Source organism: Mustelus asterias, chromosome 1 (assembly GCF_964213995.1).
Source record: "Mustelus asterias chromosome 1, sMusAst1.hap1.1, whole genome shotgun sequence".
In the NCBI taxonomy this organism is placed as follows: domain Eukaryota; kingdom Metazoa; phylum Chordata; class Chondrichthyes; order Carcharhiniformes; family Triakidae; genus Mustelus; species Mustelus asterias.
The window spans coordinates 175,246,976-175,272,487 of record NC_135801.1 but is presented as its reverse complement, the minus strand read 5'-3'; the positions used below and the strand labels follow the sequence as shown (position 1 = coordinate 175,272,487).

Below are 25,512 nucleotides of genomic sequence, written 5' to 3'. Positions count from 1 at the left end.
ATCTACAAGGCACAAGTCAGGAATGTGATGGAATACTCCTACTTGCCTAGATGGGTGCAGCTCCAACACAAGAAGCTTGACACCATCCAGGCCAAGCACCTTGCTTGATTGGCACCATATCCACAAACATCCAATCCCTCCACCACCGACCTCAGTAGCAACAGTGTGTACTATGTACAAGATGCACTGCAGCAATTCACCAAAGATCCTTAGACAGCACCTTCCAAACCCATGACCACTTCCATCTAGAAGGACAAGGGCAGGAGATAAATGGGAACACCACCACCTGCAAGTTCCCCTGCAAGCCACTCACCTTCCTGACTTGGAAGTATATCGCCATTCCTTTGCAGTCGCTGGGTCAAAATCCTGGAATTTCCTCCCTAACGGCATCGTGGGTCAACCCACAGAACATGGACTGCAGCAATTCAAAGAAAGCAGCTCACCACCACCTTCTCAAGGGCAACTAGGGATGGGCAATAAATGCTGGCCAGCCAGCAATGTCCATGTCCCACGAATGAATTTTTAAAAAACCGTGGCTACAAGAGCAGGTCAGAGTCTGGGAATCCTCTTACCTCCCAATTCCCCAAAGTCTGTCCACTATCTACAAGGCACAAACCATGAGTGTGATGGAATACTCTCCACTTGTCTGGATGGGTGCAGCTCCAACAACACTCAACAAGCGAGGATAAAGCAGCCTGCTTGATTGGCACCTCGACATTCATTCCCTCCACCACCACTGAACAATGGCAGCAGTGTGTATCAACTACAAGATGCACTGCAGAAACATACCAAAGCTTTTTTGACAGCACCTCCCAAACCTTTGACATCTGCTACCTAGAAGGACAAGGGCAGCAGATGCATGGGAAACCAGCACTGATGCAGACACTGTGGACGTATCTGCATCACATGGACTGCAGCGATTCAAGAAGGCAGCTCACCACCACCTTCCCAAGGTAGAGTTAGGGATGGGCGATAAATGCTGGTCTAGCCAGTGATACCCACATCCCATGAGAGAATACATTTAAAAAAATATATAATCAAAACCGAACGGAGGAATCTTACTGACCTCTGGACTATGTTTGTCACGACCCATCAGCTCAAGTACCTCCTCCACAAGATCCTGCTTGTTACTGTGACCAAGTTGCTTAATGTCTGTGTGAAAGAATCAAAATAGCAACAACTCAGCCTTGACTCAAGGGTTGTAAACTTTACTTTTCTTCATTCCTTCAAATGGTCACACAGGTTACACTGACCTTTCCAGATGGCTGGAATCAAGTGCAACTGGTTCTCTGTATCCAATGCCTGCAGCAAATCCTTGATACCTTGTACATTGGGATAGTAAAGCTGTAAAAATATTTGCACTTTAGTGTTTCTCTAATAAAATGTTTCCTGCAGTTCTGTGAAATGCAACTTTTACTAAAGAGATTAAAACAGAAAAGTCAGTCAAGAAGCAATGACAGTATTTCACATCCTCTGCCGGAGCTACAAACTGGAGGCTGAATGTCTCCCTCGAACAAAACAGACACTTACGTGGCTCCTCTTGTCATCTCCCTCTGAACAATCCCCCACTACGAACATAAACCACTAATTATTACCTCAACCACTCCACTCCATTAGCAGCCTCTGGTCTCTTTATCGATACCTCCTTCTCCAGAGTTTATTCCTGTCCTACCAAGCCTTTCTCCTCTTAAGAACATAAGAAACAGGATGAGTAGGCTATTTGGCCCCTTGAGTCTGCTCGGTCATTCAATAAGATCTGATTGTGGCCTTAAGTCCACTTCCCTGCCTGCTCCCAAGCCCTTGATTCCCTTCTGGATCAAAAATCTGACTCAGTCTTGAATAAAGTCAATGACCCAGCCTCCACTGCTCTCTAGGGTAGTGAATTCCAAATATTAACAACCCTCTGAAACTGTGCCGCCAGTTCTAGATTCCGTCATGAAGGAAAACATCTACCCTATCAAGTCCTCTCAATCTTATATGTTTAATAAGGTCACACCTCCTTCTTTTAAACTCCAACGAGTAGAGGCTCAACCTTTCCTCACAAGACTACCCCTTCATCCTCGGAATTAACCCAGTGAGCCTTCTCTGAATTGTTTCCAATGCAAGTATATTCGTCCTTAAATAAGGAGACCAAAACAGTTACAAAACGCGCTTGATGCGATCTCACCAATACCTTGTTCAACATTCCATTTGCCTTCCAAGTTACTTGCTGCATACTAACATTTTGTGATTCATGTACAAGGACACCCAGATTCATTTGTACTGAAGCATATGCTACAGTCTTTCTCAAGTTCTTGTATACTAAAGTGGTCAGCTCACTTTAATAGCAGGTATAAGAATGAAAAGGCTGCCACAGTGGGTTACATAACCAGTTAGTGGAGCATTATTAGATAGGTGTTGCTTGTTTACAGTCCAGGATTGTTTATAGCACCACTTTAATAATATTCTGCTTCTTTATTCTTCCTGCCAAAGTGAACAACATCACATTTTCCCACATTATATTCGACCTGCCAATTTTTTGACCACTCATTTAATCTCTTCATAACCTTTTGCAGACTGTCCTCTCCACAAATTGCTTTCCCACTCAGCAAATTACACTCAACTACAATACACTCAGTCCCTTCATTCAAGGTCATTGATTATAGACTGTAAATAGTTGAGACTCTAGCACTGATCTCTGTGGCACTCCGCTAGTTACAACTCGTCAACCTGTAAATGACTCAATTATTGCCAATTTGTTCACCATTATCTGGTCACTCCTCTAACCATCCTATTGACTTCCATTTACCCACCCTGCTTGTTACATCCTCAAAGCATAAAAAGTTGTCAAACATGATTTTCCTTCCATAAACTATGCCAACTCTGCCAGCTTGTTTTATGATGTGGCTCACCTGATGAAGGAGCAGTGCTCCGAAAGCTCATGAATCCAAATAAGCCTGTTGGACTTTAACCTGGTATTGTGAGACTTCTTACAGCTTGTATTATGATGTTTTTAATGTCCTGCTATCACCTCCTTAGTAATTCCAGCAGTTTTCCAATGACAGATATTAGGATAATCTCCATTAGTATTCCAATTTTTTTTCCTCTTTTCTCTGTATTCTTTATCCATTTTCTACACCCACCTCAATCATTCTGATTTGCCCAGTCAGCTGGATAATGTGGTAATTGTAACCCACAATAAAGGTGGTTAAATGTGTGGTCAAAAGAGCAATATTCTTCATATAATGTAATAATGAAGTAGAAATAACTCAGCAATAGTAACTATGAAAATAGGAGCACTAGTAAAACAGTTCTTGCTTACAGAATACTCTCTTCCAGACTGAAAACCCTCCAAAACTCACACATGCTTAGAATACTCAACAGACGCCAGTAAAACAACATCGGAGAAAGGCCTGTAAGAACACACTGTACTCAAAATGACTCTCTAACAGCTAAACTCCTAGCTCTGATGAATGATCCCTGTAGAAACACTCGCCCAACCTTTTCTCTCTGGAAGTGTGCGCTCCATGTATTTTCAAGTTTCCAAAGCAGCATCCATACCTTTATTTTTTTTACTTCACCAGATGAACCAAAAATCTGCACTTCAACTGTTCATCAACTAAGAGTTGCTAATTTTTAAAAATGCTGTAGGACAGACATACCGATGGAATGAGGGCTTTATACCACTTGAGAACCACGTCAATACTCTCCATCAGGCATAAGATGCTAAAGAATCTCCCACTGAGAATTAAAAACAAACTTAATAAGCATTTTAAAGTAAGAACTGTCTGCATTTGTATAGCACCTTTATCACACAATGGTTACAGCACAGGAGACCACCATTCAGCCCATCCTGTTAACACCAGCCCTCCGAATGAGCATTTTACTTAGTGCCATTCTCCTGTCTTCTCCCCATAATCCTGCACGTTTGTCTTTTTCTGACAATGGTCTTTTGAATACTTTGGTTAAATCTGCCTCCACCATACTTCCAGTCAATGCATTCCAGACCTTAACCACTTGCTGCCTGAAGAAAATTGTCCTCACATTGCTTTTGCTTCTTTTACCAAATACTTTGAAAGTGGTAGTGAGCCACCTTCTTGAATGGCTGTAGACTCTGGAGGTGAAGGTGCACCCACAGTGCTGTTAGCGAGGGAATTCTAGTGAAGGAAAGACAATGCAAGAACAGGTCAGAGGCTTGGAATACTGTGGCGAGTAACTCACCTCCGGACTCCCCAAAGCCTGTCCACCATCTACAAGGTACAAGTCAGGAGTGTGATATAAAACTCTCCACTTGCCTGAATGAGTGCAACTCCAAGAAGACACAAGAAGCTTGACACCATCCAGGACAAAGCAGCCCGCTTGATTGGCACAACATCCACAAACATCCAATCCCTCCACCACCAATGCTCAGTAGCAGCAGTGTGTACTATCTACAAGATGCACTGCAGAAATTCACCAAAGATCCTTAAAGCAGCACCTTCCAAACCCACAACCACTTCTACCTATGATGTAGAGATGCCGGTGTTGGACTGGGGTGGGCACAGTAAGAAGTCTGACAACACCAGGTTAAAGTCCAACAGGTTTATTTGGTAGCACGAGCTTTCGGAGTGCTGCCCCTTCATCAGGTGAGAAGGACAAGGGCAGCAGATATATGGAAACACCACCACCTGCAATTGCCCTCCAAGCCACTCACCATCCTGACTTGGAAATATATCGCCATTCCTTCGCAGTCGCTGGGTCAAAATCCTGGAATTCCCTCCCTAACAGCATTGTGGATCAACCCACAGCATGTGGGCTGCAGCGATTCAAGAAGGCAGCTCACCACCATCTTCTCAAGGGCAACTAGGGATGGACAATAAATGCTGGCCAGCCAGCGTCACCCATGTCCCATGATTGAATAAAAAAAAATACAGTTCTAAGTCATGATGGTGCGTGGCTTAGAGATAGTGCAGTTTCCATACGCCTGCAGCCCTGGTTCTTCAAGGCAGTCAAGGTCACTGGTTCAAAAGGTGCTATCAAAGAAGCTTAAGCAAGTTTCTGTAGTTCATCTTGTAGATGGTACACACTGCCAGCATGTGCCAGTGGTGAGGGAGTACATGTTGAAGATTGTGCATAGGGTGACAATCAAGCGGGCTTCTTTGCCTTTTATGGTGTCAAGCTTTTTGTGTGTTATTGGAGCTGCACTTGTGCCTTGGAAATGGTGAATAGGCTTTGGGGAGTCAGGAAGGCAGTTACTTACTGCACAATACTGATCTGTTTTTGTAGCCAAAATTTCTGTGTGGTTGGTTCAGTTCAGATTTTGGTCTATGTTGGCCCTCAGGATGTTGATAGTGGGGAATTAGCAGCAGTGCTGCCACTGAATGTCAAAGGGAGCATTCCATCACACCTTCCATTGCTCAGGATGGAGAGCAGGTTGATGAGGCAGTAATTGCCTGGGTTGGATTTGTCTTGCTACTTATGCACATGACATACCTGGGCAATTTTCCAAATTGTTGGGTGGGTTCCAGTGTTGCAGCTGTATTGGAACAACTGACTAGAGGTATCGTTAGTTCTGAAGTGAGAATGATGTACTTGATAAACAAACTCCAATGCAAAAAAATAAAAACGTTGGAATCCAATCTGTGCACTTGGTGTGACCAGAATGTTAAAGTTCTCCAAATTAAAGTACATGACCGATGCATGGATATGCGACTTTTTGTTTGAAACTTGATCCTAATTTTAAATTGGACATGAAAATTAAATTGGTATTATGCAGGATTCTATTCTTTAGTATCCAATATCCTTTTCTCTGTGCTCTTCCTATTCTGGCCTCTGGCACATACCCAACTTTCCTTTGTCCCACCAATGAGAGTCCTGTCTCCAGCTGCCTAGGCCTCGGAGATCCTCTATCCCGCTCGTCTCCTTTAAGACGCTCCTCAGGACTTTGACCAATCTCCACCTGGTTCGGTGCCAAATTTTGTTTGATACCGTGCTTGTGAAGCAAGCACCTTGGGATGTGCTTCTGTATATAATACAAACTGTTATTTTAAAGTCAAGCAATTTCATTCACGATTTGGTCATTTGACTAAAATTTCACTGCAATTTTATGCACGAGTAAAGGCAGAGGTTTTGTTAGTTTAGTTAGGGCATCATGATCAGTGGGGATTTGAGGGCTGAAGGGCCTGCTCCTGCGCTGTACTTTTGTTTGTTCTTACATCCCAGTTTAAAACAATAGCCACTAATTATCCCTTTCTGGGATTATGGTTTCCCTCAATCAATTTCACCCCCTTATACATACAACACCCCACAACATTGTTTTTTTATTCTTTCATGGGATGTGAGCATCACTAGCAAGACCACTATTTGTCGCCCACTTCTCAATGCCCTTGAACTGAGTGGCTTGCTGAGTTAACCACATTGCTGTACAGTCACATGTAGGCCAGACCAGCTATGGTAACTTCCTTCCCTAAAGGTCATTTCAAATCCAGTTCTACAGAATGTCCTCCATTTGATCAAACACTTTTAATTAGATTCAAATTTTGGGACTAGGTTGGCCAAAGTTCTTGATGTGGGTTTTCCATTTTTATTCAAAACTGTGTGAATTATTTGCATGGATTAGTTAGGTAAAGCAACAGAGAGATTCTATCAAGGAGCTGGCAATCTGCAGGGATGGGGCTGGAGTGAACTCCAGAGAAAATGAGTTTACGTCCCACATGAGAGTTTGAGAATTTGGATTTAGTTTTTGTTAATGTTCTTTGGGAAAGGAAAGCTGCTGCAATTCCGTTTGTCTCCTTGGAGTGACAGTCAGCATTCGATTGTCTCTCTGTGCCCAATTTCTTACCCAAATTTATTCACTTCCCCAGCCTTTCTCAACTAATCTTCCAACTCTGGCCAGGCGAGATCGAGGCTCTGCAGCAAGTCCCTGGGGGACTAGTGCTGAAGTGCAGTAGACTCAAAGGGGACCATGCCTCCTTTTCCAATGCCACCATCTGCTGTAAACCTGGAAAAAGAAAAGGGAGGGGGAACTGGTGCGGGTGTGGCACTGTACAATAGCTTCACAGATGCTAGAAGTGGCATTAGTCCTTCTAACATTTTCTCGGTGACTACTGGTGTATGCAGTTAGAACCATCCAAAATTTGCGATTTAAATCTAATTTCTGGATGGTTCCCAGTGGTTGGTAACTGCTCAGGGGGAGTTTGCATTTCTGGGCAATTGCCATGCAGATTTTACCTGGTTACTTCTGAAGAGATTCCCCAGTGCAATCATTGGGGTAACATCTCCAATCCAGCGCTGGGAAGCTTGGACGTTTGCTCTAATATGATTGACTCTTAAACTGCTCTTTCAAGTAACTTAATAAGCCATTCAAATAGTCCCAGAACCTTTCCAGGGAAGTTAGGGATGGCTCACGGACACATCCAAGAGTAAAAAGATAATTCTTGCTGTTTGGTAGTAGAATCAGGATCACCCAAATCATTACAGAACAGGTTTGCAGGGTTACTTGGGGTAGTGTCCACCGGAATCCCTTTGACCTTGGCTTGACTTCCCCATCACCATCACGTGCTACAGGCATCAGATTATCAAATAGGGGGAGATAGTGTGTTGTGGCAAAGTCACAGGACTAGTAAACCAGAGACCAAAGCTAATACTCTAGAGATATGGGTACAAATCCCACCACAGCAGTTGGTGGAATTTAAATTCAATGAATTAATAAATCTGGAATGAAAAGCTAACATCAATAACGGTGACCATGAAAGTATCATTGTCATAAAAACCCTTCAGGTTCAGTAATATCCTTTAGGGAATGAAATCTGCCACCCTTACCTAGTCTGGTCTACATGCGACTCCAGACCCACAGCAAGAACCCTCAACTGCCCTCTGAAATGGCCTAGTCAGTTCAAAAGGAATTAGGGATGAGAACAAATATCAGTGATGTCCGCATCTTGTTAAACACCGATAAAAACGTCTGCAAACTAAAAACAATTGTCAAAAGCTCTTACTAATAAATACTTTGCTGATAAGAATCACCCAGCAACATCCAGTTGTTTCCAGTTTCAAGAATCTTGTGTAATCGGTAGGCCAATTCAAGGTCTTTCAAATCCAAACACTGCAAGGCGGAAAATGAGACAAAAGAAAATGTTAAACTTTGAATGAGTCAGACTTGGCAGAATTTAAATCTCCCCATCGTTTGATGCCTTTTCAAATTTGCTAAGTAAATAGATCTGTCTGGTTTACTGTCTCACCATTCTTCCTCTTCTCTTCCCCACCATCCCACCCACCACTGGCTTTTTGAAAGTTCAGTGATTGAGAAAATGATCCAATTTCCCTTTAAAAAGGAAACATTGCCACTTGATGGCAGTGTGTTCCGGATATCACCTCCAATAATGATGCAATTTTTAAATGAAAGTTTAGTGAATTTTATGATATCCCAGTTCCATTATTCAGGTTTGCACAATCTTTCTGCGTCCACAACAATTTCCTTCTCTTCACTTTTATGTTTCTCAGCCTCACAAACTCGAAGTGTCTTGTGTGGTCCATTTCTAAACCCCTTCACAGATTTCCACATCTCTCCATTTGGTTACAATAATCTCCTGCCTGCCTCAACACTAAGACTTGTACACCACTTGGGCAACCCAGCTTGGCTCAATTCTCATACTCTGCAGCACCTGTGCCAGTTATTATACTTCATACTTTGTCACTCAAAATGTATTTTAATGACAACTCCAGTGGGGGTGCACCTGAATAACTGTGTGCATGCAGGAAAGTTACTGTTGATTATTCAGGCTATTTTGAGGGTAGATGGATGGTTGGAGGTGCTGCTTGGAAAAGGAAGTGAAAACATGGTTTAAAGAAGCTTCTGCCACTGCATCTCTTTAAATACCAATCGCATTTGGCTTCATTTGTAGAAAGACCTCAGGACCATTTTAAGTAAAGTTGTGCCAAGTTGGAATTTGAAAGTTTTAGCATGCAGTCAACAAAGCCAGCTTTAGTGAGAAGGTAGGGTTTCCCCCACTGCTCAGACAATATCTAGCCCCATTCAGTTATTAGAGATAAATGTACAGTATTTCATCTTTTTATTTTACAAGCCTGTACACTGGCAACAGTTTCGAGTCATATTAAGAGCATCACAAATCATTGGCAGCAACAATGAGAGAAGGAAGAACCAGCTGCTTTATTTATGCAAGTATAAAAGGTGTGAAAAGGAGTTAAAATGCTTACCAATCTCATAGCACTGATAAAGAAGTTTACTGCGGAGAAAGAAAACAAGACCAGTTAATTTTTTATTTTTAGTGCAGTTAGCAGAGAGAGGTATGGTGGACAGGGTCAAAGTATGTCATGGGATCTTCTGCATCCATTTGGGAACTGTTTTAAATGTCTCATCTACAATACAGTGCATCCTCAGCATTGCACCATTCCAACTTCCGATTGAGGCTCGCGTCCACAACTTTTTTACTTGCAGGAAAGAATGCTACCAACTGAGCCAAGCTGTTGTTTCAGCAGCACTCCACATACAATTTGCCTTATATAAATACACCTCAATGCTTTGACGCATTATATATTTTTGATAGCCAATGGTAATGCTGCTATCATGCACTGACAGCTTTTCAACCAAGAGGAATTGCTGCCTCTCCTCCAGCTTTAAACTCTATATTTTCCACATTTTCTTCCTCACCTTCATCAATATTGGTCAGTGCACACAAATGCATCTGTCTTTTCATTTACGGTTCAAATACACTATCCTACTTGCCCTTTCTCAGAGATCCTTGCCACATTAATTTTTAAAACAGAATCATTAGAGCGCAAAAGGACGCCGCTTAGCCCACCATGTCTGCATCTGCTCGTCAAATGAGCATCATGTCTTGGTGCCATTTTCTCATACCCATGCGCATAGAATTATTTGAATAGAAATATTCATGGAATGTGGGCATCGTGGCATTTGTTGCCCATCCTGAATTTCCCTTGAACTTAGTGGCTTGCCAGGCCATTTTCGAGGGCAGCTAAGAGTCAACAACATTGCAGTGGGTCACATAGGGCAGACCAAGTAAAGTTGGTAGATTTCCTTCCCTAAAGGAAGATGGTCATCATTACTGAAACTAGCTTTAAATTAATGATTTTAAAAAATTAATTGAATTTAAATTCCACCAGTTCTCTTAGTGGGATTTGAATCCATGTCCCCTGAGTATTAGCCTGAGCTTTTGGATTACTAGTCCAATGACAATACCACTATGCCACCATTTCCCCATGAAAATTGAAACTAGCTGCAGTTTCCTACCTTCAATCTCCACCCCAGGAACCTTACAACTACAAGAGCCGCATTCCTCTTGGAAACCTTGGAAATATGGTGAACTGTGAGGATAGCAATAGACTTTAAAGCACATAAGCTGGTGAAATGGGCAGACGTTGTGGCAGATGAAATTTAATGCAGACAAATGTGAAATAGGAAGAATGAGGAGAGGTAGTATACAATAAAGGGTGCAATTGTAAGAGGGTGCAGGAGTACATGCACAAGTCATTGAAGGTGGCAGGACAGACTGAGAAAGGGGTTAGTAAAACATAGGAGGTCCTTGACTTTATAATAGGACAGAGTACAAAAGTAAGAAAGCTATGATAAATGCACATATAACATTGGTTCAGCCTCAACTTGAGTACCGCACCCAGTTCTGGCCACCAGATGAATTAGAGTGCAGAAAATATTCACGAGAACTATTTAAGGAACTTCAGTTACGGTAGGTAGATTGGAGAAGCTGAGGCTATTCTCCTCAGGAGAAGGTGGGAGGAGATTTGAGAAAGGTGTTTATGCAGAACAGAGTGGATAGGAAGAAACCATTACAATTGGGGGAAGGATCAAGAAGTAGAGGACACCAATTTAAGATGATTTTTTACACAAATTGGTAGGAGCTGGAATGCGCTGCCCAAGAGTTGGCAGAGCCAGACTCAATAATGGTTATCAAAAGGGAATTGGATTATCTAAAGAGAAAAAATTGGTAGGGTTATGGGAGGGTTGGCTTATGAGGAGAGACTGAATAGACTGGGGCTATACTCATTGGAATTCAAAAGAATGAGGGGAGGTCTTATAGAAACATACAAGATTATGAAGGGAATAGATAAGATAGAAGCAGGGAAGTTGTTTTCACCGGCAGGTGAAACTAGAACTAGGGGGCATGGCCTCAAAATAAGGGGAAGTAGATTTAGGACCAAGTTGAGGAGGAACTTCTTCACCCAAAGGGTTGTGAATCTGTGGAATCTGTGCCCAGAGAAGCAGTTGAGGCTACCTCATTGAATATTTTTAAGGCAAGGATAGATAAATCTTTGAACAGTAAAGGAATTAAGGGCTATAGTGAGCAGGTGGGTAAGTGGAGCTGAGTCGATGAAAAGACCAGCCATGATCTTATTGAATGCACTAACGTTGTCTCACCTACCATCATCAGGATCCCGTGGCTCGAAGTGCTTCCCTTCTATTTCATCGAGCACCTCAAAGATAATGTCAGTGTGTTGTCGACTAGCTGCGGCTGTGAGGATAAAAGGAAAATCATTAACACATTGGGGTGGGGGGGGGGGGGGGGGGGGGGGGGGGGGTGGGTGGGTGGGGGGGGGGGGGGGGGGTGGAAATGAATGAATGGATGTCATTTCATTTACAATGAGTTCCATTGCCTGGATTGCCAGTGAAAGAGTGAATCTGCAGAATCCAATTTGCCAAGGAATGCTGAGCTAGAATCAAGGACTTGTCCATTCAGCAGGTCCGAATAAAATGGTATTGTAAACTGTTTTTAGTTATATTTAAGAGAACTGATGAAAAGGTTAAGAAATATAAATAACGTTGAATAAAACATTCAGCACTCTTTCCCTCTCAAATACTGTTCACGTGTTTCAATGACCTCCTCCAAATTTGCACGATTGATTGAAATTGAGAGTATCTATCACGTGGATCCAGCTTTTAAAATTAAAACCACAGCAGCAGTGGCTCAGGCATTGGCGACGTTTTTCATGCAGGTGCTTCTTAAAGCCTGCCACATGCAGGCTGAAGAAAGATCACCTACACTCAGCTCCCATTATCCAGCTGAGGTCTGTACCCCTGCGCCACTCATCATCGCCAGCTGCTCACTTTAGGATTTCTCCAGAAAAAAAACTTACAAGTAGAGGAAAGTTACATAATACAAATTACTGAACAAAGTCAATCCCAGCTGGACATCAGTAACAAGGGAAATTATCCCCATTCAGGCAGCGGACTCGTGCTGTCACTCTGCTCAGGATGCTTAACAGGATTAATTCTCGACACGGGGAAAGTTTTCAGTGTTGTTACACACACAACTCAAAGCCTCTAAGATGATCAATGTCATAGCTTCCATGGCTACAGACCAAGTGCTGGAAAATGGGATTAGAATAGACAGGTGCTTGACTGCTGGTGCAGACACAATGGGCTGAAGGGCCTTTTTCTGTGCTGTAAAACTAACCAAAGAACCTCTTGGGTATAGGAACAGGGACAAAGTCTAAGTTGCAATACACGCCAAGTGGTTGTTTATGGAGTTGGTTAAAATGGCCTGGCATGCGTGACCATTTTGAAACCAAATGGCTGAGGGGTGACCTAATGGACGTTTTAAAAACTATGAAAGGTTTTGGCAAGAGTGCTAATGGAGAGAATGTTTCTCTTGTGGGGAAGAGCATAACTAGAAGCTATTAAGATAGTCACCAAAAATCCAATAGGGAATTCAGAAGGAACTTTAATTCATTTCTGGGATGTGGGTGCTCCTGGCAAGGACAGCATTTGTTGTCCATCTCCTAATTGCCCTTGAATGGAGTGGCTTGATAGGTCATTTCAGAGGGAAGTTCAGAGCCAACCACATTATTGTGGGTCTAGAGTTACATGTGGGCTAGGCCAGATAAGGATGGCAGATTTCCTTTCCTAAAAGGACATTAGTGACGGAGATGGACGTTTAGAAAAATTGACAAAAGTTTCATTATCAGTAAATTTTTAATTCCGATTTTTATTGTATTCAAATTTCTTTATGCAGAGTGATGAGAGCATGGTATCCGCTACCACAGAGAGTGGTTGAAGGAAACAGATGCACTTAAGGTGAAACCACACAAGCACGTTAGGGAGAAAGGAATAGAGGATTGTAATGATAGATTTAGATAGAAAAGATAGGAGGAGGCTCGAATGGAACATAAACATGAGCACTGACTGGTTGGGTTTAATGGCCGGTTTCTGTGATGTTAACTCTATGCAATTCTATATAATCTGATGCAATCCTATGTATGTTTGCAGTTGGGTTATCCTACACAATCCAGGTCCCATGAAGTAGTCTGCAGATAATTTAGGATATGCTATAGCTTTCTAGAAGTGCAATGAAAATGGAAAGCTCCAGTTAAAAAGCTGACACTAAAAACAAGAAACATACATATATATTTTTTAATTCCACTTTTACCCAGTTTACCTTTATTATACCCAGAAGTCCCAATTTTTGTCTATACTTGTGTGTTTACTTACCAGGTTTATAGAATATAGCAAGCAGGTGATCAAAAGACGCCAAACTTGGTTCTAAAAGGGGGACAGTTTTCAAAAAAAGGACAGGGTTAGAACTCTTGTGCGCTGAATGTTTCACGTTAAAAGCTGGCCTTTCCAGGAACGAGAGCATCCTGATGTGTCAAAACTTTTAGCTAAAATGTAAACAGACCACAAGGCAACACGAGGCACCAAAACAGCTCAAAACGAGGTTAATAACCAACATGTTTAAAAATTCAGGACGGTCCTTCGTTTAGTTTAAGTCACATTTCAAACAGGTAAAGTACCGGCTCAGACCTTGGCGTTTTTCTCGTGTAGATGTTTCTCAAACAGCCCACCACATGTAAGCCGAGCAAGAAACAGCCACACTCAGCTCCCATTATCCAGCTGAGGTCCGTACCCCTGCGCCAATCATCATTGCCAGCAGCTAGATGTATTTAGGTTTATTGTGCACACACATACAACACATATCTTCAATACAATAAATGTACAGGTTGCCTACAAATCCTTACTTTCTGCTGACATGTTTGGTCAGACTTTCCCCTTTCTAAAATTCCTACACCATTGATAATGGAAACTGCCTATGCAAATCTCTCATCACTTTTCCAGTAGTGGTGATGCTTTAGTACTGATCCTTCAGTTCACTCAGTTCCAAGTGCCCTTTAACCCTGCTCCACTTTAAGATTACGCTTCAACTTGGCTATGGGAGTTCAACTAGGACAATCAATTGCATACTTTGATTCACCCATCCTAATTGAGTTTACATTTTCAGAGGCCGGATTACTACAAGTGTCCAAAGAAAAAAGGCTTTTCAAGGCACTTTGTAATCCAGCTCTCAATCTGGAGGTGGTGGCACAGTGGTATTGCTAGGATAATGCTTGGGTTTGAATCCTACACAATGGATGGTGAAATTTGAATTCAATGAAAATCTGGAATTAAGGAGGCTAATGATAACTGAAATCTTTGTGGATTAATGTAAAAACCCACCTGGTTCACTAATGCCCTTTGGGGAAGGAAATCTGCCATCCTCACTAGGTCTGGCCTATATTTGACTCCAAACTCAGCAATGTGGTTGACTCTCAGATGTCCTCCGTAATGGCTGAGTGAGGCACTCAGTCCAAGGGGAAATTAGGGATGGGCGACAAATGTTGGCCTTGCTAGCAATGCCCTGAATAAAAAACATCTGCCCAAACCACTCCCTGCGACCACTTTCCTGAAAATTTGAACAAAAGCGATCGAGCTTCTATACAGTACTACTCTCTGTTTGTTTTCTCCTTTAATGTCCACTTCAAGGCTCTTCTTTGGTCTATTGAGACCCCAAGGAAATCACGCCTAGGTAGCCAATCTTCATGCGTGCTGTCATAGAAACACATTAGGCCTAACCCTGTTAACATCCACACCTTCTAGTAGTATCCAGCAGCTGGAATGGGGCGGATTCCTTCCCTCCCCCTCCCTAGCCTCGGGAAAGGGTGGAGTAGCAATGTTATGTGCAGTATTCAGTCACTGTTGTCAGCTCAGATGAAGCAACAGACCAGGAACCATACACAATATTCATTCTTGGGCCATGTGCATCACTGGCACGGCCAGCATTTAGTACCCATAGCAGTGCGTGTGCGCGTGTGAGATACCTTCCTCCTATGTGGGCTACAGGGCTGTTTTATCTTGTGACGACAGAGGAGTGGTAACACATGGCCAAGTTGTCACTTAGTATAGAGTCATGCTTTTTTCACACCAACATACAAAATAAACAATAAATACCCGAGATACACGGGTAATACAAATATAGAACAAGATAAGGCTCAGTTACATACCAATATTTAGGTGTTTCATTTCATTCATTATTTGGAGGGAAAGTCCTTTTGCCATTGAACCACACTTTCGGAGACTCTTTAACGCAGAATTAAAGGTTAACAAGTTCGGCTGCACCTTTTGTTCAGCCATTTGTTTCAGCAGCTCCTGTTTTCAAAGAAGTTGAAAAGGATGAGTCCACAAATGAATATCAACATGATAATTAAAGTCCAATATCACAACTTAACATCTGAAAGATTCCGGGAGCAACGCAGCGATGAAAGGGTGATGGCAGTAGATTCAATAGCAACTTTCACTGAGGAAGAGAGAATGAGTGGGGGAGTGGGAATAACTGGCTAGCTCATTTAAAGAGCAGGCACAGCCATGGTGGGTCGAATGGCCTCCTTTCGTGCTTTAAACAGATGCTGGTCCTGCCAGTGACGCTTACATCCCAGGAATAAAAGGTTCTACAAAAGGAACTGAAGGTATGCATATCGACACAGATAGAGAAACGAATAGATATTACTTGGAAGCTGCCTTATAATACAAAACAAACCAGAAACTCAGCGCAGCAAACATGAAAATGTGCATGATTTACTTCACAGCATACAAATGCCCTCACATTTGAGTCCAAATGATTATCCATGGTGCCCAAGCAGTGGGATCGAAGTACATAGTTTGCAACGTTAAGCGTAATGTCCACGGATTTTATTTCATTGAATCAACATGAGAAATGGGCTAGATAAATTCATCTGACTGGTCCTAAATTTTCATTGCCTTTGGGGTGAGACAGCTAGTATTTTTAGAGCCTTCTACAAAGTCTCCATTTCCTTGTTAATGAAGAGTCAGTAACAATACACATTGAGTCAAGTGAGTTTGATTGTTTCTCTTATCATTGATAATGGAAACTGCCTATGTAAACTTCTCATGGTGCAATTCTACTTTTTCATCAGTGATGATGCTTTAGTGTGCTGAGTTTTATGTTGGAGACATGATGGGCCGAAGGGCTTCTTTCTGTGCGGTAAAACTCTCCGACATTAGGATGAGAAGATGAATGATGTGGCATCAGGCATTCTGTGCATAGACTAGATCAGGTACAATCTACTCTTTACATCCCCCAACAACAAGTCCCACCTGTCTAAATAGGACAGAAGACTGGAAAATACAGAGGGAATGAGGTGACTTAGTGGTATTGTCACTGGATTAGTAATCCAGAGACCCAGGGTAATGCTCTGGGGACCTGGGTTCGAATCCCGCCACGGCAAAGTGAAATTTGAATCCAATAAAAAAAAAATCTAGAATTAAAAATCTAATGATGACCATGAAATCACTGACATAAAAAACCATCTGGTTCACTAATATCCTTTAAAAGGAAGGAAATCTGCCATCCTTAGCTAGTTTGGCTTACACGCGACTCAGCAATGTGGTTGACTCTTAACTATGCTCTGAAATAACAGTTCAATGCAATTAGGGATGGGCAATAAATGCCCATAAATGAATAGAAAAATAAAAGTACATCCACTAATACTAAACAACGAAAGAGATTTACTTTCCAGTTTGTACTCACCAGAATTAAATCCACTTTCTCATTGTACATCTCCTTCAATTCAGGCACTGCTGATATTAGTGCATTAAAAGTATGAACGTTGGCTGTAAAACAGATAGCTTATTGATAAATAAACGTACTCAGATAGCAGCTTTAGCCGAGTAAATCGGTATGAACAAAACTTGTCACACGAGGAGCTTTAAGGACAGATGATCAGAAGTTCGGTCACGAGCGTTGATTTAAAGGAATGTCTTGGTGGTGGTGGTGGGGGCGGGTTGGGAAGAGAGGGAAAAAGAGGGGAGTGAGATTAGAGAGGGCGGGGGTGGAAAGAGGGGGGAGGGGCAGAGAAGGGGGAGTTTAGCTACTCCAATTTTGCTTCTCATCCCAGTTAAAACAGGGCAGATTAAAAAAAAGAAAAAAGTTACAAGAAAAGGCTTCATAACACTGAACAATTATGCAACCATTCAACAGAATTACATTTACCCCCCCCCCCCCCCCCCCCCCCCCCCCTATTTGGGTATGTCATTATGCTTTCAAAATGTAGGGAGCACATACAATCAGCAAAAGCATTCTTTTGCGACACTCACCTTTCATTCGATTGTTTAGCAAGTCGGTGTACATGTTCCTGGCCTTTGTATAAGCACCATACTAAACAAACAAATCAGAAGTTAATAGCTTAAATCAAATGCACAACATAAAAGGCAGTGAGCATACTGGATCACCAGCGATACCTTAATCATTCCTCGAATCATCGTACAAAAGGAATGCTCATTCCGTTCGGGCATCAGGTTGAATATTCTCTCTGCATTATTGTTCTCCCTGGATAGAAGGGGAAATATCAGTTCAGATTATGGCCCAACTGGATAAGGATTTTGATGTGGATTTGAAGTACAATAACTGGACGAGCAGCAAAATAGGACAGAATTTCTAACACTTTTACTGAATACACTTTGCGATTAGAATTAATGGCTGAGATTGTACTGTAGTACCAGCACTCACTGTAATTATAGGGCAAACTGACAGCAACATCTGGCACTGCACATACACAATTAAGCACTAATTCATTCCCTGTTCTTCTACTAATTTGGGCTAAATCAGCACAAAAAACAGCTGGATTTTTAGGAGTTAAATACATTTTTAAATGGTGTAAGAAATGATAATTTGTAAACAGTTCACTGTCCTGAAAAAACAATTTCAAGGGATGCAGATTTTTAAAAAAACTTTGTGTCTCCTTTATCCGATTCATATTTATTTGACTTTCTGTACATGATTCATAAGTAGTGTGTGTTTGAATGTAAGCATACCATAGAATCCCTACAGTGCAGAAAAAGACCACCCGGCTCATTGCATTGGCACCGACTCTCTGAAAGAGCACCCCACTCAGGCCCTCCCCTCTACCCTATCCACATTTACCATGGCTAATCCACCTAACCTGCACATCTTTGGACTGTGGGAGAGAACCGGAGCAGCCGGCGAAAACCCATGCAGACATAGGGAGAATGTGCAAAGTCCAGGCAGACAGTCACCCAAAGCCGAAATCAAACCCGTGTCCCTATTGCTGTAAGGCAGCAATGCTGCTGCTTGCTATGTTCGAATGCCACAGATCACCTGTAGAGAGAGTGCCACGTTGAGACTGATGTCAGGTAGAAATACCCACAGGCAAGCCTGCAAAAGATCTTGTACACCAGGTGAAAGATAAAAATTGTTCCCTTTTCTGCAGAGAGCAAAATCCAGGTACATAAATTTGATTTGTTAATCTACATGATGAAGTGAAGGATTAAGGATGATAGAGAGATTTTTTAATCAGCAAGGGAATCAAAGGTTATGGGGATCAGACGGGAAAGTGAGGTTGAGGAATATATTTGCCACGATCTCATTGAATGGGGGAGCAGACTCGATGGACAAAATGGCCTACTTCTGCTCCATATGGTCTAAATACTGCACAACACTGACACTGTAGGCAGTCGCCTCCTACAGTCATAAATCACTTGGATTTTATACAAGAAAAAACAATTGCTGGTTAAACACCACAAGTGTTAATAAAACTCAGCTAGATCATCACTGGCATCATTCCATCTGCTCAAGATGATGCACATGCAGCAAAATCAAATCCATTGGGGGTGGGGGTAGTGTCATATGGTGCACATTTTGCTGATGTCTGAAGAAACCAGAGAGAGGCATAAGTGGTATGGCACGGTGGTTAGCACTGCTGCCTCACAGCACCAGGGACCCGGGTGACTGGCTTGTGGAGCTTGCACGTTCTCCCCGTGTCTGCATGGGGTTCCTCCGGGTGCTCCGGTTTCCTCCCACAGTCTGAAAGATGTGTTGGTTAGGTGCATTGGCCATGCTAAATTCTCCCTCAGTGGACCCGAAGAAGTGCCGGAGTGTGGCAACTAGGGGATTTTCACAGTAACTTCATTGCAGTGTTAATGTAAGCCTACTGTGAGACTAATGCCCTTTGAAAGAAACCTGCCGGCACCATGTCTGACCTGATCAATACACACATTCAATCCCAAAGTACGTGGTTGACAACACTTTGTTTTTGGCCATAACTTGTTCTCAGATTTCTTTCCAGTACAATGTTTGACTTCGCACTGGAACACATTGTGCAGTCGGGCCAGTTGCCGTTGATCATTTAAGTTCGGATAGCCCCTCTTTTTTTTTTAAAATATAAAAAACACTGACAATCCTTCCACCTACCCCATCCCAACCCAATTCATGTCAGCGCTTGGTACCAGCTGCTACTAGTTTAATTCTTGTTCCGGTAACTCAGATGGTTTGAGGTTTGCTGTGAAAATAAATGTCAGAAATCCTAAAGTCAAACAGGACTCCCTGCATTGCACTGTGGCAGAGTTTACCGTTTGAACAGCTGTGAAAACCAGGTTTCACGGCAATCTTACTTGTTGACAGCAGAGCTCGACAAAGTTCAGTGGCTCCACCAAGATTTTGCTGAATTGGAAAAGCTGCACAGTTTACAAAAACAATAGCCCTTTACCTCCAGGTGACACTAAGCAAATCCGAAGCTTTGCGTGGACGGCCTCTCTGCCTTTTCTGCAAGTCCCCAGTCACCTCAACCTAAGGGGAACATCCACAAAATTAGTACTCAAATACTTGATAAAGGAAAGCAGAAAAGCACTGTTTAAATATTGATCACATGTTGCATGGAAAGAACTTGAAATTTATCACGTGTTCAGTAAATATCTATTATGAACTGTTACAGAATATAAGTTTACATATTTTTACGATTAAAAACACTGATTAACATCTGCTCCTAAAACACCTGGTGGACATGAATTCTTTTAATTGGAGAGATGGATCGAGGAGGAAAGATATCTTTGGCAGTTTTTATCTTCGGTTTACAGCAAGCAAGTCTATACCGTGTGACCTACAACAACAGTCTGGGTTAGAGCAACAGGTTTTTAACCTCCTGTTGCTCACTTCATATTGGGCAAGCCTCTGCTTGCTCAATAAGGGAGTTGATACTCCATGAAGCTTATGGGGAAATCCATCGGCGATCCCCCATGTTCTTTGTGGCTGCCATAACACTTGGTCAGAGGTCATCTTTCAGAAAGGGGTTTAGGAAAGGAATTCTAAAGCAGAAGCCCAGACCGTTAAAAGCACAGTCACCAATGCTACCATGCAATCATGGTGAGCTGCTTTGGGATAAACCCTGCTGCATTCTTTTTGTTGCAGTCATAATGTGGCATTGTTCCCACCTCATCTTCAGCTTCCCTTGGCTCAAGCTGATCTTCTCTAGGTGGCTCTTTGTCTCCATAAATACAGAGCAGATCCAGCAAAGTATTGGTGGTTTCAAGAGGCACAGGAGTCCCTGTTAAAACAAAGCAAAAATGCAACCCTTATGTTTTCTGACAGCCTCAACTACTCTTTAATCTTGAAAACATTGACATTGGTGACTTTGTCCTGCAGCAGTCAGAAGGCAAACCCTGGCCACAGCTGATATTCAGATTCAACATGGAAAACACATCAGTTTTCCATTAGGTTGTTAAACATCTTTAAATTTGGGAAGGAGCAAACTATGCCACATTTAGGTGATTGAGGGGAATGTGCCTAAATCGTAACATTCAACAGAGAAAGGGACAGAAACTCCTCATGGTGTGGAATAATAATTATTGTTCAAGTAATTCTCAGGAGACTGATTCTACGCTTTGGATTGAGAACTCAAAGTATCTGCTCCTTCAAAATATGCAGAATCTGTCAATTTAAAAATCACAAAATACAATGAAAAGAGCCACCATTTCAGCTTGGCTCTATTCTCTCTCCACAGGTGCTGTCAGACCTGCTGAGATTTTCCAGCATTTTCTGTTTCAGATTCCAGCACCCGCAGTATTTTGCCACTACTATTTCAGACCTCCCTCTTGAAGGGATGTGTTGGGCGTATTTGTTGCATGGGCCTGTTTCATTCATTTCAGCGGAGGCCCAATCTTTAGAATTATCTGGAAGCACCAAATCCCAGGAACATCATGTTACCAACAGATCCAAAAAGCATGCTTCCAAGTCTGTCCTTTCCCTTTAATGCAGGTATATATATCTGACCAGGTATATATAGCAGGTAGAATACCTGATGCTAAAATGCCGCCCCTACTATCTTCCACGAGAGTTCACCTGTCATCCTGACAGCAGTTTACATCTCACCCCTCGCGGACGTAAAGACCGTACTGGACGAAATATACACCATTACAAATAGCCTCGAGACGAAACAGCCCGAGGCCTTGTTCATCGTGGCCGGGGACTTCAACCAGACCTAGTGCAAGAGCGTCCTTCCAAGATACCACCAACACGTCTCCTGTTCCACCAGAGGCCCAAACATCCTAGACCACTGGTATACAAGTATCAAACATGCCTATCGGTTTATTACTCGCCCACACTTTGGCAAATCATAGAAATCATAGAAGCCCTACAGTACAGAAAGAGGCCATTCGGCCCATCGAGTCTGCACCGACCACAATCCCACCCAAGCCCTACCCCCATATCCCGACATATTTTACCCACTAATCCCTCTAACCCACGCATCTCAGGGGCAATTTAAGCATGGCCAATCAACCTAACCCACACATCTTTGGACTGTGGGAGGAAACCGGAGCACCCGGAGGAAACCCACGCAGACACGAGGAGAATGTGCAAACTCCACACAGACAGTGACCCAAGCCGGGAATCGAACCCGGGACCCTGGAGCTGTGAAGCAGCAGTGCTAACCACTGTGCTACCGTGCCGCCCTGACCACAAGCTGTGCTCCTGCTCCAGGCTTACAAGCAAAAACTGAAGCAGGAGAATACATTAAAGAAACTTCTGCAATGTTGGTCTGAGGAATCGGATGATCTCCTATGGGACTGCTTGGAGTCAGTGGACTGGTCAGTATTTAAAAACTCTGCGACCAGCCTGATTGAGTACACCACTGCAGAAACTGACTTCATTAGTAAGTGTGTAGAAGACTGTGTGCCAAAGAAGCAAATCCGTGTGTTCCCCAATCGGAAACCATGGATGAACAGGGATATCCACTGCTTGAAGACATGTAAAATCGCTGGCACCAATGCACCTCTCCCCGACGAGCTCAATGCATTCGAGACCCATTTTGAGCAAGTGGTCAGCGAGAGCACGCCTTCCATCCAGGAAGCCTCGGATGAATCTGTATCCGAGGTCACCATTGCAGATGTCAGAACTGCCTTCTCAAAGATCAACCCATGGAAAGTGACTGGCCCGGATGGGGTACCCGGACGAGCACTCAGATCCTGCGCAGACCAGCTGGTGGGATATTCGCAGACATCTTCAACCTCTCTTAACAATCTGAGATCCTTATCTGCTTCAAGACGACGACCATCATCCTGGTACCAAAGAAAGGCCAAGCAGCGTGCCTTAATGACTATTGTCCAGTGGCTCGGACATCCATCATCATGAAGTGCTTCGAAAGATTAGTCATGGCATGAATCAATTCCTGTCTCCCAGATTGCCTGGATCCACTACCGTTCACCGACCGCCGCAATGGGTCCACAGCAGACGCCATCTCCCTGGCCCTGCACTCAACCCTGGAACACCTAGATAACAAAGACACTTATTGATTACAGCTCAGCAATCAACACCATTATTCCTACAAAACTCATCTCCAACTCCGTGGCCTGGGACTTGGCTCCTCCCTCTGCGACTTGATCCTGAACTTCCTAACCCACAGACTGCAATCAGTAAGGATTGGCAAAAACACATCCTCCACAATCATCCTCAACACTGGTGCCCCACAAGGCTGTGTCCTCAGCCCCTTACTATACTCCTTATACACCTATGACTGTGTGGCCAAATTCCCCTCCAACGCAATTTTCAAGTTTGCTGATGACATCACCAGTGGGTCGGATCTCAAACAATGACAAGACGCCGAGTGCAGGAAAGAGATCGAGAATCTGGTGAATTAGTGCGACAACAATAATCTCTCAATGTCAACAAAACGAAGGAGATAGTCATCGACTTCAGGAAGCGTAGTGGAGGACATGCCCCTGTCAACATTAATGTGGATGAAGTTGAAATGGCTGAGAGCTTCAAGTTTTTGGTCGTCCAGATCACCAACAACCAGTTCTGGTCCACACCACGCTGACACCATAGTTAAGAAAGCCCACCAACGCCTCTACTTTCTCAGATGACTAAGGAAATTCGGCATCTCCGCTGTGACTCTTACCAACAGATGCACCACAGAAAACATTCTTTCTAGTTGTAGCACAGCTTGGCATGGCTCCTGCTCTGCCCAAGACCGCAATAAACTACGAAGGATTGTGAACAAAGCCCAGTCCATCACTTAAACCAGCCTCTCATCCATTGACACTGTCTACACTTCCTGCTGCCTCAGAAGAGCAGACAGCATTATTAAGGACCCCACGCACCCCGGACATACTCTCTTCCGCCTTCTTCCGTCGGGAAAAAGATACAAAAGTCTGAGGACATGTACTAACCAACTCAAGAACAGCTTCTTCCCTGCTGCCATCAGACTTTTGAATGGACCTACCTTGCATGAAGTTGGTCTTTCTCCACACCCTAGCTATGACTGTAACACTACATTCTGCACTCTCTCCTTTCCTTCTCTATGAACGGTATGCTTTGTCTGTATAGCGCGCAAGAAACAATACTTTTCACTCTATGCCAACACGTGACAATAATAAATAAAATCAAGGTAAAAACACACCCACGCACCTCATGCAGTGTTAGACGACAGGTTACACATGATGGAAATCGAGGCTTACCTGCTTGCAAAAGCTGGTCATGCAGATCAACGGAGGCTCTCACTTTCCTGAGCCGAATGCGTTCTTTCAGGGCATCCACACTGACTTCATTGATCAGAGGTTCCAGTTGCTCTGGCAGCAAACACTACAGAGGAAGAGGTTTCACCAATTTGTTCTGATCAAAGGGTTTCACTTGTATAGAACCGGTAATGTTTACGAATATTCAAGAGAGCGAGAGTGCTTGGTGGCACAGTGATTAGTAATGCTGCCTCACAGCACCAGGGACCCAGGTTCGATTCTGGCCTTGGGTGACCCTGTGGAGTTTGCACATTTTCCCTGTGTCCGTGTGGGTTTCCTCCGGGTGCTACAGTTTCCCCCCAAAGTCCAAAGATGCGCAGGTTAGGGTGGATTGGCCATGCTAAATTGCCCCTTAGTGTTCAGGGATATATAGGTTAGGTGGATTAGCCATGGTAAAATGGGTGGTTTATGGGGATAATGTGGGCCTGGGTAAGGTGCTCTATCAGAGAGTTGGTGTAGTTTTGATGGACCAATTGGTGCCCTTCTGCACTGTAGGGATTCTATGGCGATTAAGAGAGGTGATGAAAAGCTGAGTGAAAAACATGGATTTTAAGGCAGCTTTTGGAAAAAGACTTCAGCGAGGGAATCCCAGAAAACAAGACTGAAATGACTGAAGGCTCTGTAACCAAATGAGATGATTCAACATTTTCAGCACCAAGCAGAAGATTGGAGCAGGGAAAGGGAGTCAAAACTTAAACTGGCCAACAACTTTAGAGCAGGTGGAGATCCAGCTCGTGATTCTCGAGGCAGGAAGCAGATACTATAGAACATTGAGGAAGGTTAATAAGATGGAAGGCTAGATTTTGCAATGAAGAGTTCACTGGTTACAGTACAGTCCTATGATACTTACAGGTATCGAAGGTTCAGCAACATCTTTCTGGAAAAGGTGGGGATAGGTATTAACAATATACTTTGCAGCATTACACCCAGACTCACGTGACAGAGCATAGAGACGCTGCAAAGAAGAAAAGATATTCGGATTTACAGAGTTACACACCATGGCCAAGATCATCTCAAAGACAACTTTGAAAGGTAACAATAATCAAAAGCATTTCCTATTAGGCCTAACTTAAAGGGCCCACCACCAGAGCTTATAAAAGCACTGGGACAAAGTGTGAAAACCTGAATCTTTCAATGTATTTTCACTTATGTCATTGAATCTTGATCATGACCGCCCCAGCTATTGATAAGGTGCCAAAGAAATGTTTACAACACAAGCTAAGTGCTCATGGTGTTGGGGTAATATTTTAGCATGGATAGAGGTTTGGCCAACCAATAGGAAACGAGATCAGAGATAAATGGGTCAAAACAGCCTGCTTGATTGGTATCCCATCCACAAATATTCACTCCCTCCAACACCAATGAACAATGGCAGCAGAGTACCATCTACAAGATGCACAACAGGAACTCACCAAAGCTCCTCAGGC

General features: G+C 43.1%; 1 protein-coding gene and 2 non-coding genes across 3 annotated transcripts in view; all 3 read right to left on the bottom strand.

Moving 5' to 3' along the window:
• The window catches only part of ptcd3 (pentatricopeptide repeat domain 3), a 39,575-nt gene that overhangs the window by 8,277 nt on the left and 5,786 nt on the right, over nucleotides 1–25,512 (bottom strand). Inside the window, exons 6-20 of the mRNA XM_078223565.1 lie at nucleotides 24,936–25,040; nucleotides 24,029–24,152; nucleotides 20,507–20,619; nucleotides 19,786–19,865; nucleotides 17,522–17,609; nucleotides 17,378–17,438; nucleotides 16,812–16,894; nucleotides 15,268–15,412; nucleotides 13,442–13,492; nucleotides 11,376–11,465; nucleotides 9,175–9,203; nucleotides 7,956–8,062; nucleotides 3,642–3,720; nucleotides 1,254–1,344; nucleotides 1,067–1,152 (exon numbers count right to left, since the gene is read on the bottom strand). Coding sequence (XP_078079691.1) covers nucleotides 1,067–1,152; nucleotides 1,254–1,344; nucleotides 3,642–3,720; nucleotides 7,956–8,062; nucleotides 9,175–9,203; nucleotides 11,376–11,465; nucleotides 13,442–13,492; nucleotides 15,268–15,412; nucleotides 16,812–16,894; nucleotides 17,378–17,438; nucleotides 17,522–17,609; nucleotides 19,786–19,865; nucleotides 20,507–20,619; nucleotides 24,029–24,152; nucleotides 24,936–25,040 — 1,332 coding nt within the window. The remainder of the gene's footprint in view (nucleotides 1–1,066; nucleotides 1,153–1,253; nucleotides 1,345–3,641; nucleotides 3,721–7,955; nucleotides 8,063–9,174; nucleotides 9,204–11,375; nucleotides 11,466–13,441; nucleotides 13,493–15,267; nucleotides 15,413–16,811; nucleotides 16,895–17,377; nucleotides 17,439–17,521; nucleotides 17,610–19,785; nucleotides 19,866–20,506; nucleotides 20,620–24,028; nucleotides 24,153–24,935; nucleotides 25,041–25,512) is intronic.
• On the bottom strand, nucleotides 11,914–12,050 carry LOC144501817 (small nucleolar RNA SNORD94). Its single transcript, XR_013499209.1, has one exon. It is a non-coding gene; the product is annotated as a small nucleolar RNA SNORD94 (small nucleolar RNA).
• Nucleotides 13,743–13,880, bottom strand: LOC144501811 (small nucleolar RNA SNORD94). The gene has a single exon (XR_013499208.1). It is a non-coding gene; the product is annotated as a small nucleolar RNA SNORD94 (small nucleolar RNA).